The sequence below is a fragment of the Taeniopygia guttata genome, chromosome 2, assembly GCF_048771995.1.
Source record: "Taeniopygia guttata chromosome 2, bTaeGut7.mat, whole genome shotgun sequence".
In the NCBI taxonomy this organism is placed as follows: Eukaryota; Metazoa; Chordata; class Aves; order Passeriformes; family Estrildidae; genus Taeniopygia; species Taeniopygia guttata.
The window spans coordinates 129,227,961-129,241,663 of NC_133026.1; the positions used below are offsets into that span (position 1 = coordinate 129,227,961).

Sequence of the window (13,703 nt, forward strand, 5' to 3'; positions counted from 1 at the left end):
TCTCCCTCCCTCGGCTCGTGGGCGTGGCGGGCGAGCTCCGCCCCTCGGCGCGGCGGGCGCGGCGCTGCCCCGCTGGGCTGTGCTCGGCGGGACGCGGCGCGGGCGGCCGGGCTGGTTTGGGCCGCGCCGCCCCGCGCAACCACAGCCGCGCCGAGACGAGGGGAGAGAGGGCGAGATGGCGTCGTGCGTGGGGAGCCGGACCCTGAGCAAGGACGACGTAAATTACCGCCTGCACTTCCGCATGATCAATGAGCAGCAGGTGGAGGACATCACTCTGGAGTTCTTCTACCGCCCGCACACCATCACCCTCCTCAGCTTCACCATCCTCAGCCTCATGGCCTTCGCCTTCACCAGGTGCGCGGCCGCCGCGGGGAGCCGCAGCCCCGCTCCTGGTGCCGGCAGCCCGGGGCGCAGGGGGTTCCCGGGCGGGCAGGGTCGGTGCTCGGCCCCGGGGCGAGCGGGGGCAGCGCGGCAGCCGCCGGCCGGGCCGGGCCTGCGGTGCGCGCCCCGCGCGGGAGCTGCGCCGCCGGGCGCCCGCGCCCCTGCGCGGCAGGCCCGTGCTGGAGAGTGGGCATCTCCCCCGCTTTCCAGAGCGGTTAGCATCCCCACCGCGTTTCCTGGGAACTTGTTAATCCTTTCGAGCATCTCTGCTAAAGTCTCTACTAAAATGTGTTTCAAGGAGTTGCCAAGAATGGGCTTTATTAGGCGGTCGAGCAGCCCCGCAGTGGTATCACTCATGTAGATGATTTCCCGAGCGGGCAGTGACTGTTCTGTGGTATCACTTCTGTACCCCACACTGCCTGTGGCCAGTCTCATGCTGGCTCAGGCCCTGGCACGGGTGGGCTTAGCCCCATCCTTTGCGCACCAGTGGAAGGGAGGAGGGTTCTTTGGGCATCACCCTTGCAGTCATTCATGGCGATACTTCCAGGAACGGACAGATTTCTTAGGAACCTTGCTTGAAAACAGAGGGCATAGCAAGCAGTGCAGTCTGAGGGGTATCTTGCACGTTTTTTGAAGTTGTGTATACTTTTTATTGCCTCCTACTGGATGTGAAGATGATTGCATAGTCCTCCTGTGTACTAAATTGTGTAGTATGTAGGCAGTGATTCCTGAGCGGTTTTGACTAGGTAGTGCAGTGTGTTTTAGGCTCATTTAAACTTTTGTGGCATTGTGTGTACACAGTCACGGATTTCAGTGGTTTTGAGGCTTAAACTCTGATGGTGGTGAATCCCTCCCTTGAAAGTGACCTTAAAACATTAATTCATGATAACACTCTGTTTGATGTAAGAAGATTATTATTTGTCACTAAGCCTGATACACACTTCAGTGTGTAATCTTGTCTTATTCTAAGAATCCAAATGTATAGTTTTCATCAGCTGTGAAATAATGACCAAGCCTGGCTTGAGTTGAGACAGGAGCATAAGGAAAAGTAAAATAGTGTAACTGCAGATGGTCTGAGGTGTGCCTTTTCTTGTTTCAACATGTGTATCGCCGCAAGGGAGATACTTTTGGTGAGCACATCCCTTGTTCTACTTTGATGACTTCTTAACGCCAAAATCAGAGACATATTTCTATGCTCTGCTGCCATGTTTAGTTACAGACCTTTGTTGCAAGCGCTCTTCATCCACTTGCTTGATCACTTTTCTCCCTGAAGGGCTAATTTAGGTCAAACTTATGAGTCACTAAGAAATTCTCATCACAATGTCATTCTGGAGGATTAGTGGATTAATGGATTGCTCACCTTTGGGGAAGGAATTTTGCCATTAATTCTTTCAAGCAGAGGAGGAGCTAAGAAGCAATTTCAGCACTTTGGAGTCTTCTAGGCCCAAATAAAATTGCTTCACTTCTGGGATGTTTGTTTGCATTTTTCCAAGAGGATTGCTGGTTTGTCTTTCCATTTGTTTTGCTGTCTTTCTAACTGACTTCTTCGGTTTCATTTTCTTCCCTCTGTCTATCTCTGCCTCACTTCCTGTGTTTAAATACCAGTTGACTTCTCTTTAACTCTTCTCTATTTCTCCTCTTCTCAGATTGTAGAAGGTATTCTGATATTACTTTCTCCGCTCTCCTCCTTCTGCTGTTTTCAACTATTGTAGGAGCTTCATAGATCTCCTGAGTGATATCAGAGTGCTGCCTCTGGGCCTCATTTGGGACACTATCCAAACCATATACACTCTTTGAGAAACTTGGGAAGAGGAGATACTTTCCCACATGCTTTTACAGTCTGTCAGTCTGTGCTCCTTTCCATCAGCTTATTGCATTTAGCCTACACACTGACTCATGCAATAAGGTGATGTTTAAGTTCATTTTCCTGCTTCCTGGGCACAAGGCGCTGTTGACTTCCCTGTAAGGTGTCACAAGGGATTCTTTGCTTCCCCTGTGCTGTCAGTTGTTCCGTAGGTCTCCTGGGCAGTTTGTTGAGTAGGGGATTTTTTATGATAGATTCATGCTGATGTTGTGAACTAAAATTTTTTTTTTTAGGAACTTTACCATAGACAGAGGAAATTCTGTGTTCCTTAAATTCTTGTCTCTTCTGTAATGCTTTGTGTCAGAATTATGTGGGGGGTTCTGAGAAGCTTGCTTTTGCCTTGTGTGTAGCAAGCCATACATAACATGAAGTCCTCCTTAGCTTCACTGAGAGTGGCTGCTACTGTCTTTGAGCTGGCAGTTAAGGGTGAAACTGAACTTCAGGTAGCAGTCATCTTCAGGTATGATGGTGATTATAATAGTAATAATAGTAGTCCAAAAGAAATGTGTTTTTGATTGTTCTGTGTTAACGTGGGGAATAGAGGGTATTCTCTTCTTTAAAGCATATCTTTCTAGTGCTTCTGACAATGGCTGCAGCTTCCTTGGTTGTTTCCTGCTGAATGAACAAGACACAGGCTCCTCTGCTTCCACAGTGCCTTGGGGCAGAGGTGGGGAGTGGCTCTAGCTTTCCCTGTCCTCTTCCACCCTAGATAGAGGTGGGTGGCACTCTCTGAGCCCAGAGGCAACCAGCAGGAGTGAGTCCTGGCGGGGATAATTTGTGGGACACAACAATAGGACTGAGAAGGGTGACAGACTTGTGGCTTCTAGTATGAAGCTGCCGGGGGTTTGTGGAAGCAGGAGTAAGACCTGTAGGATGTCGGGCTTTTGTCTTCCATGTCTCTTGATTAAACTGGATTGTGTATTTAGGTTTGGCTGAGTTTATGGAAGATGTTTTTTCTCTTTCTCCCACATTCCAAATACAGTGTCCTAGCTATTTTCCCCTCAATTGAGTATCTCCCTTCTTTTTTTTTTTTTTTTTTTCTTTTGTGATGTAGTAACTCACTCATTGACATTTTTGTAATCTAGTGCTCTGGAGAAGAACAGAAGGGAGATAAAGATTATGCAGTTTTTATGCACTTTGTTTTTTTAAGTTTCTTCTCTAAAAAGCCACAGAATTCATAAGTGCTCTCGTAAAGTGGGTAAAAATTGAGAGAATTTTCATCTGTCCTCCCATGTAATCATTAGAAACCTTGCTTTTGCTGCATAAATGCTTGTATTTCAAAATCAGACTCAACAATTCTTGGGCTGAGGAGATGATTTAGCACATTTTCCCAATTGCAGCTCATTATGATTGCATCTTTCTCTTTGGCATTCCCCAAAATAGTTCTTCCAGGTAAACACTATAATTCTTATACCAGCTATTGCACAGCAGCAAGTTTCTTGCTCATGTCTGTTCTTACCTGCTTCTGGAAAGAAGATTGGATGTCTATTCCTTGTGAAATATATCTGCAAGCCAAAATAAAATGCCGTGCCACTCACTTGGAATGAATTGCAGTTTAGCACTGCATACATCTTTGTTGATTTTAGGGGGAAGTGGTGCCAACATGACCAGGAGAGCTTTTCTGAAGCTGAGTAGTACTCAGAATCCTGATAGGCAGAGGTGAGGACCTTCCTTCTCAACCTGGTGCAGCAGTTAAGTGATGTTATCACAATGTCTTTCGCTGCTTTGTTGGCTGTGAGGAATTGATGTGATGCAACTGTAGTTATTTGTTCTATCCAAAAAACAAAAAAAAATAGTTCATCCTCTTGGTGGCAGCCATGACAGAATGTTCCAGTGTGTTATTTACATGTGTTAAAAGAGGGATATGGTTTTGCTATCTGAGGCATCAGAGCTGGAGACTCTGACTAGGAAATGCACTGGACGGCATAAGTTCTTGGGATTGCCAAGGGAGCCAGAGTTAAGCTCTGGGACTTGGAGTCTGTAGTTGGTATAAAGTGTCAGCCTGTGCAGCATGGCTGCTGGAAAATGACTGGTAAAGCTGAACTCTGCTGGTTTAAAAAAATGCTGTGGGGAGTCCCTAAGGCCTGCAGAGAAACCATTTGTGTTTAATGCACTTTTTCCTCCCATACATTGAAACTAACACAGAGTTTAAATGCCTCACAGCGATGAAAGCCTGCTGTGAAGCTGCTAAGGTTCAGTTTTGAGGAAGAGAAAAATAATTTGGCTAAGTGAGAAATATTTTCTAACTGCAGCAAGTATCTAATGTGGAGAGCATTTCTGTTGTCATGGATTATTTACTGAACCATCCAGAAATGTGACAGATGCTCTTCCAGGAAGAGCTTTATACCTTTAAAGTTTTCTATGATGTCTTTTGTTATTGTGTTGTGAATAAAGTAAGAAATATACTCAAATAAATAAAAGTACATCCTAACTACCCATATAGTAAAACTTTGACTTTAGTTGTAGTGGGTGATATATTATGAAATATTCACTGTTTATACTGTGATAGTCTGAAGTTTGTTTGTATTACTGAAGTATACTGTATTACTGAAGTACTGATATATACTGTATTACTGAAGTGTCTGCTGGTTAGAAAAGTTAGGTGAGGGTTATTTTGTTAATCTTGCTACCATATTCTACCTGCCTGAAAAGAAAGGGCTCTGTCAAGTTTGCCTCAGCATTCCTAACTGAATTCTTAGGTCTCTCTTCTGGCTATATTATAACACTAGCACAACTAATGCGTGATGCTATATTCTGAGCTGTGGCTTAATATATCTAAAAGCAAATTTATATTTTTCCTTGGGACTTTTAAGTTGCACTGTGTCTCTGTTACAGATTCTAAGCTGTACAGTCATTATTTCTAAAGACTGATTGTAATCATTATTTCTCTCATCTAAGGCATTTGATGTTGAGGATAGGCAAAGGGAAGTGAAGGATATTGCAAGTGGCACCAAAACAGCAGAGGGCAACCTAGGAATTGCATCCAGGCTTCCAGAGGTTTTAGATTAGGTGTAAAAGTAAAAGTTGCTGTGTAAAAGTAATTTGATGATGTTTCTATAAGTATTAAAGGAGGAAGATTTTTTTTTCACCTTATGTTAAATTTGGTCATTACTTCTACACTCACTTCTAACAATGCTAATGGCTTGCATATGTTTACTAAATATTTAACCCTCTTGTAAGAAGGAGACACCCAGAAGTGTAGTGTGAAAATAATTTTGTGCAATTACTGTCTTATTACATAATGGGCATACATATTTCTTATATTAAATTTCCATATATTCTTTATTTAAATAATATATCTTGAGAGCCTTTTGACTTCATCCTTATAATGTGCTTTAATATTGTGTTGTTTGTCTATTTAGGGATGATTCTGTACCAGAGGAAAATATTTGGAGGGGTATCCTCTCTGTGATTTTCTTTTTTCTAATCATCAGTGTTCTAGCTTTTCCTAATGGTGAGTAAGGTTTATACAGCTTGTACTTCATGTTTTTTAAATGTGAGTTTCCCTTTATTGCCAGTGTATTTACTTTGACTTCTATTTAAATACCCATTCTAAGTGTGTTTTTTCTTTATTCATTTGAATTCTTTTATATTAAGAAACAGTCTAAAAACGGGTTGTAGTCATACTGAGCAGAGATAAGTGTTATTTATAGCTTGTTATTTATAGCCTGTTTTTAACAAGGAAGTCAAGTTCTCAAAATCAGTGTCCTATTTACAGATGTGCAGTTGCAGCTCAGATTGTAAGTAATAATGCTAACAGACCCCTAAATACTGTTTAGGAGGACTTTTCCTCAGTGTGTTTCAATAGAAGTGTAATTCTAAAAATTCTCAGACACAACACCTTACCAGAAGATAGTGATAGAAATGGTTTAAGTTGCATTTACAATGTAAAACCATTGCTCAGTAGAAGTTAAAGCTGGGAAAAAGTTTTGGTAGTTGTGTGAGGAGCAGAAAGTGTGAAAATGTAAGAACATGTGTGTGTCACTTAATTCTGTGGAAAAAATGCTTACACCTGGTTTGTCTGTTTTGGTTTTTTAATTTTTACCACTTGCTGTCAGCCAAATCGTGATTCCTGAGTCAAGTCTAAACTGTCTCACAGTTGGCAGTGTTCAGGAAAAATATTGATCATGTTCAGGGCAGCTTTGTACTGCAGAGCTGGGATGTGTTTTTCCCATATGTTAAAAATCCTATATACATACTTTTCACAAAGTCCTGCCTGAAAAATTGAATGCCAGAGAAAAAGGAATTTTATGAGTGGTGAAAGAGTGGTCTGCAGCGTGTGCTCAAAGTATCTGTTGAGCCACTTCTTGCTACCTATATGTATGATTCATCTTTAGATGTTTTTCAGTTTCACCAGATTTACCTTCTCTGCTATTCACATTAGCTGAGAGGTTTCTAGTCTAATAAATCAGTTTCATCCCTGGCTCTAAAGTAAATAATTTGACACCGGTAAAGAGCATAGGTGTCTTCCTTCTTGTCAGCTATATATGATGCTCAGTTTGGAAATTTCAGGAGGCCTGTTCAGTAACATTTTGTGTTGGTCTGAAGGCTAAGCACCATGTTTTTTTTGTTAAAACAGACAAATTTGTATGGGATATCTTAATTGGGAGCAAGCTGCAGTCTGGAAACCAGGTCAGGACATCCTCAGGTGACATCTGAGGTGTGCTGTCTGCTGAACAAACAGCATGCTACTGTTGTGGACATGACTCCATAAAAACAGTGAAAATCGTCATGTTACCAACTGGCAGTCTCCTTTTCCCACTCTGAAATCTGCTGCTCTTTTTTTTTTTTTTTTTTTAACAGCCTTGAGCTCCAGCTTTAAGGTGTATTACATAGTTTGATGAAAAACTGATCCATGCTCATGCCAAGTAGTCATATATGATATATTCAAAAATACATGCTGTGGTTTTTACTGACTGTCTCCTAATAAGCTTTTTGTTTGCTGTCTATAGGACCCTTTACACGTCCTCACCCTGCTCTATGGAGGATGGTCTTTGGTAAGTTTGTGTTTCCAACTTTTGCATTGATTTTGCAGGACCTGCCTTTTTAACTTTCTGATGAATGGAATTGTCATGAAACATAATTGTGCATCAAACTTGTGTGACTATTACTTTCCTCCTACTCCTGAGCAGTTGCTTACAATCTGTTCTTAGTTGTGTTTGGGAATATCGTTGGACTTACTCTGTGTCAGGATGGTGTAAATGACATCACAAAAAAGGGATCATTCATTCTGATACTCTGTTTTAACCCTGTTTTGTGCTTCCCAATGTCCTTTCCCCACACCTTTCCTACTGTCAGCTCTTCTGACCCCAGCTACTGCATATACTGTCTGACTTCTAAACACAGTTAAGTAGTTGGGTTTTTTTATTGCTGGTAAAGTATGCTGTTACTTTATGCATTTATTAAATTGTATAATAGCATAGGTTAACATTTATTAATATTCTCGACATGTATATATTCATAGTCTTAACTTTTTAAATTAAAAGTACCTGTAAATATCAGTTGCATTCACAGTTTGAAAAATAATTCTGTTAGATACAAAACTAACAAGTGAAATCCTGCTCCTTAAACATCTGAATTACACAGCAAAATCATGAGGAATTTTATTTTCAAATAATTCAGGGTTTGCAGAGCATATGCTAGACTGCACATTTGATTATTTTTTAGGCAGACTGAATGTTCATCTCCTGCCATCTTATATCTAAAAATAAGTAGGTTCCCAAAGTAGCTGATTACTCATCTGTTGACATTGAGAGGATACTGCTGATTAGATAGTCCTCATTAAACAAGTCTGCTTCTTGGAAAGTTTGGGAAGCACAGGTCCTACTGCTAACTTCAGGTTTCACCACATGTAGAGTGAAAGGTCATTCTCAATGTTGATACTGTCAGAGCTTGACCCCTGTACTTTTGGGAAAAGGCTGCATGCAAAATTAGGAGCAACATCTTCCCCTGTGTAATTCTGCTTCTTCTGGTGTGGTTCATTTAGCTGTGTTTGAGTTCTCAGACCCCTTTGGTAGATGAAGGGCAGGACTGGTACATCCTCAACATTTCCAGATGCGCCTTGGCCTGCAGGCTGTGCTTCCTTTAGCAGGGTGACATCTGTTGCCCTCGTGTTTCTGAGAGGGACTGCACAGGACCATATAGATACTTCCTGTGCATGTGTGTGTCTCTGAACAAAAGTTGCTTTCTGGTGTACACTGGGGCTATCAGCATGTGGAGTCCTGGTTGTAGTTTAAAAGGCCTTTTTAGAATTGCTGCAGTTTATTTTAAATGGTACATCCTAATTTTATTCACATTAATCTTTCTGCCTTCTGTGACATTGCTGCAGGATACAAGTACATTTGAGGCTCTGGAAATAGTGTTTGTATGCCTCCTTCAAATGTGGTCTTTGATATCTGGGAGCTTGTGAATAAAGATATGGTCCCAGCAAAAGTTTAATCTACCCACAGAGCTACGCCTAGGACTCAGCTTCTAAGAAGTTTTTCTTTAAAAAAAAAAAATTCTTATTCAGACTGAAGGAGAGAAATGATACTCCTAAATGCAATTGTATTTCATAATTTAGAGTGGTGTGAAAATAAATAATCATATTTCTCTTTAAAAGGTTCAAGCAGCAAATTTTCCAGCTCACAAAAGTAACTCAGATGTGCATTAGTTTATAATTACTCTTTATTACCAGCACAGCTCAGAATTGCCAGGTGGCATTATTGAATTGATCTTTATGTTGAAATCTGTGTAAAGCCTTAGGGACTTGCATTAATGAGACAAAGAATACTTAAAGCAAAGGGACAGAGCTAATGCAATCCTGGATCCTAATGTATCTCTTGATCACAGCCTTGTACTACACATGTCTAAATTGGTTAGACTGATTTTGTTTGGATTGGGTTCATGCAGTTGAGCATGTATTGTATCACTTGTCACAGGAGGGGATATGAAGGGCTGAGTGCTCAGACATTGCCATCTGACTGGTGTCTCTTCAGCTTTTCTGTATGTAGATGCTGCATATAGAAATTCATCTGTAGAACAACTGTTTGAAAGCAGCCTTTTGGACTCTGTGTTGCAAGCAGCTTTGTGAGTGAACATGATGTTAAAACTGAGTCTTTTTGCAGGTCTCAGTGTGCTCTATTTTCTGTTCCTGGTGTTCGTGCTCTTCCTCAACTTTGAGCAGGTAAAAGCAGTGATGTACTGGCTGGACCCTAATCTTCGCTATGCCACAAGGGAAGCAGATATTATGGTATGTATTCATGACACTTTATTGTACATACTCTAGGCATGTTTTATATGAGTGGGAATGGGTAAATCTGAATTTGTTGGCATGAGCAGTGCAAGTTTGTGCCTATACTTGACAGAGTCAACAAGTCCTTTGTGTCAATGATAATTTATTTACATTGAAATCAGCTGGTGTGAAAAACAGTCTTCTCAGGATGTTTTTTTTCCTAATGTGGATGTTTGGATGAGTGTGCAATTTGGAATATGATATATATTTTCCATGGGGTGGCTTTGGATTCTTTTTGGTAATAGATATTACACTGGATTCTGAAAATAGACTTAGCGAGGTAGTATCTTAATGTAGCCTGTATGGTATGCATCTCAGATCAGGGTTTTTGATGCCACAGTGCTGCACTCAAGGAACTTAGGTCTCATCTTGTTGCTCTGAGCTTAGTACATTACCATTGTGCTATGGAGCTTGTGGAGTACGAGTTTGTATGGCAACTGCAGCACTCTGCTCCCTTCCAGTCAGTTGGCAGCTGAGCACTGATGCTGTTGCCATTGGAAAATTATTTCTACAGATCATAACCTGGAGTGGCATAGAAAGCCAGGCTGGTTCTTCTGCTCACTAAGCAGCTTGCAAAGAGTTTTCCATAGGGAGAACTTTCCCTTTCAGGTGAGGACATGAACACAGAGGTGAGGTTGTAAAAGGAGGCCTGGGAGAAGGGTGTGAGTTATACAGGAAGGCAAGCAGAACTTAGCATGAGCAGCTGGACACCAAGCACAAGAGGAGGCTGCATGGGGAGGCAAGAATTGCCAATTGCTCTCCTCATTATCACATCAAATTACTCCTCACCATCTGACCAACATGCTCCCTTGTCCACCATGGTCACCTGTCATATACTAGGTGCTTTTATAGGGCTCATACCTCATGAGTAGGGAAATTGACCAGTTGTCTTTCACAGGTGGCAGCTTACTGCTTATGCAAATCAATGCACAGCACCTCATCAGCAGTGGCTGCAAACTCGTGCCCTGTAGCACGTGGGGGAATGGAAATCTTTACAGTGCAATAAGCTCATCTTAGTTGATTGATAGTGAGGGCTGCATGCAGGCTCCTTGCCTGGAAAAATGCATGCTTCAGGTATTGCACTTCAGCCTGTCAGCAGTGCGTGCTGTGCAGCTCTGGACTGTGACTTTGGGTTCTGTAAGGAACCTTCTGTGCTGGTGGAGAGGTGAGGGCAGCCTGCCCTTGGGATGTGGGGGGAAACATGGCTAAATGGAGCCCCAGCACTGGTGTCAGTGGTGTTGCTGAGCAACAAAAGGTGTTGCTGAAACAAGGAGTCTGTTTGTCAGATTCACCTGGCTCTCCTGTCATTTAAATTAGAAATAGATTCTAACTAGGGGAGAACTAGTATTACTACTGGCACAGAACCACAGTACAGCAGATTCCCTGGCTGTAGCAGTCAGTGGAAACTTGTCCTGGTCTGCTTTGCAATCCAGATATTGTAATTTAAAGTTGGAGTAAATTTTTAAAGTGCAGCTGTAATGAAGGCTGCAGCTTGGTCGCTCGCACAGGACTAGCAAAGTTGCTTGGATATAAAAAAAAGTTCAACACATGTGACTGTATGGCTGTCAGAACTGCAGCTGGAAAAAATGAGATCGAGAGGAAAAAGCCCCAGTAAAAATAAAAGCAAAAAAGCAAGAGCTATTAAAAAAGCTTTACTTTTGGAGTAGCCTCATTATGTTCACTCATCATAGGTATCGTGGTGTAGCAAGGAGCCTGCACCTTCTGTGGTGTATTCTGTGCTTCTCATGCTGGAAAAGGAGCCAGTTTCAGTTCTCTTGGTGCACTAAAGCTGCAGGTTTGCCATCCTTAGAACAGGTGGTGCACCTTTCTCTGACCAGCAGCACAGGCAGGCACAAGAAAGCACCAGCAGTAAGGGTTACTTGCAGTAAGGGTTACTTACAGTAACCTGCACAACTCTTATTGTCCCACAGTGGAACTTACCTGCCTGCTGAGAGACGGATTTATATGAAATTGTGTGTTCTTCTCTTTGTGGTGGCCAGGATTTAAGTCTTTCTCTGCTCTCTCATCTTCAACTTGATTAGTGTTCATTTGAGCAGGATTGGCAATAGTTCTGGCCTGAAAGAGAATTCTTGATTCAACAGCACTGAGCAGTGCCGAGTTGTCACCTGCAGGTGGCAATGTGTATTTTAGAGATTTTTTTTTTAAATGTGTGTTTCCCGTTAGGAATAGTTCAGGTTTTGCCCAGTGAAGAGAAAACAGCCCACAATTGCAGCCTCCTGATGGCATACATTTTTTTTTTTTTTGTTGGGCAGTGATTTCTAGCACTTTCTGTACAACATGTTTTGAGAACCTGGTTCCTTTGTCACTGGGTGACCAGAATATTAATTAGTATTCTCAAGGAATCTGCTGCTCATCTGCAAAAAAACATTTGCAAGTTCCCTTTGATCTTCCCCTAATTTTTTTTTCAGTCCAAGTCTGTGACTAAATGTCCTCAATATGAATGGGTTCTGGGAAATTGCTTTCATGAGGGAAAAAAGACACAAAAGATACTCAAGTAAACTTTGACATAAATAACATTACATCAGAAACTGAGGAGGATTAGCCACTAATGAGCCACATCTGAATACCAGACAACATGAATGTGGAGAAAGGTGGTTATTTCAAATCAAGACTCCAAAGAAAGCCAAATAAGTATTTTCTGGAGTATTGTTTACTGGTTTTATTGTTATGAATATTATTGTTTTTGTTGCTTCTCTGTCACTTAGGAAATACATGCTTCTTCCAGCACCAAGGTCCATTCTATTTCCCTTTAAATTAAAGCTGTACTGTGATGGCACTGAGTTTTAATACTGGAAGTTTTCTGTCACGGTTTAGAAGGATAAGAAAATGAAATAATGCTAGTTTTAATACCTTATAATGCCAGGATTAATGCACTAGATGGAAAGATGTTTTTCTTTATGAAGGTGTGTGTTGATGGAGTAATTTTGTTCTGTGTTTTTTTCTTTTCATGACAGGAGTATGCAGTGAACTGTCATGTTATCACCTGGGAGAGAATCCTCAGCCACTTTGATATATTTGCTTTTGGACATTTCTGGGGCTGGGCTATGAAGGCTTTGCTGATCCGCAGCTATGGGCTCTGCTGGACTATTAGCATCACCTGGGAGCTCACTGAGGTAGGCCACTTTTATCTGAATTATCAGCAAAGGTAAGAGATGCGAATTGTTCTTGGGGGAAGAGTGAATGTTACTAGAAGGATGGCTCTCTATTTCTCAGTATAGGTTTACATTTTAAGTCTTATAAACCAGATGCTGAGTAATTGATGCAGCTAAATGAACTGAATGAAATGCAGCAAGCTGGGTTTTATGTAAGTGATTTATTACTGCTGGAATAGAAAGGAAGTCTAGCTCAGCCTATTTGTGCCATTCATAATTCATTTTCTCCTTTTATAGGGATCATGCTACTTTTTCTACTTCACGTATTTCCTGATTCAGAGCAACTGTTCTCCTTTTTACCTTGCAATATGTGTGAACTACTCTCTTGGTCCCTGTACCTCACATACAACAATATCACATATTGTGTATAGTCATGCATAATATACAAGTGAAATGGAGTTGAGGGATCTTCTTGATGTAAACACCTGAACTTAGCCTTTAAAACCAGTTTTATGTAAAGCTTTCTGTCTTGAGAAGGCTTGGCTTATCTGACAAAGTATTTTTAATTTAGAAATAGAGATGAAGATTTATTAGTCTAAAATTAAATTTTGGGTTTGAAAATCTGGTGCCATGAGTTCCTCTTCAAAATGTGTTTTTGTACTGTGGCATTGAAGGATACTGTGTTTTCTAAGTAATTTTGAAATTGCTCAAGATTAGGATTTCACAAGTACCCATTCACAGAAAATATCTCAGCTAGTTATTGTACTAATTTTTTCCCTCTGAAAAATAATGTATTTGAATTTGTTTCACTCCTACTCTTATTGTTCATTACACAACCCTCATCTTCAATTTGACACAGCATCAGGTGTCTAGTATTCCCCTTGGAAGGTAAATTATTGGAACAGATAATGTGTTGGACAAGGTTCAAAATACAGATATGTTATCACCACTTAAATGGATTTTTGATAAATTAGATAATTCAGGAGAGTAATTAGAAACCTCCAGTAGTTATCAGGGCAGTTATACAGGGATTTAGCTGAGTATTTCCTATTAGCATTCACGGATTTCAGCC

At 41.2% G+C, this 13,703-nt stretch overlaps 1 protein-coding gene across 3 annotated transcripts in view; it reads left to right on the forward strand.

The window, feature by feature from the left end:
• Nucleotides 1–31: 31 nt before the first annotated feature.
• Nucleotides 32–13,703, forward strand: part of PTDSS1 (phosphatidylserine synthase 1) — a 28,424-nt gene continuing 14,752 nt past the window's right edge. For 2 of the 3 annotated variants that reach the window (XM_012572092.5, XM_002200116.7), the window contains exons 1-5: nucleotides 32–354; nucleotides 5,608–5,699; nucleotides 7,198–7,242; nucleotides 9,352–9,476; nucleotides 12,494–12,652. In XM_012572092.5, the coding sequence (XP_012427546.2) occupies nucleotides 176–354; nucleotides 5,608–5,699; nucleotides 7,198–7,242; nucleotides 9,352–9,476; nucleotides 12,494–12,652 (600 nt within the window). In that variant the 5' untranslated portion in view covers nucleotides 32–175. The remainder of the gene's footprint in view (nucleotides 355–5,607; nucleotides 5,700–7,197; nucleotides 7,243–9,351; nucleotides 9,477–12,493; nucleotides 12,653–13,703) is intronic. The other variant, XM_012572093.5, reaches the window with a different exon arrangement.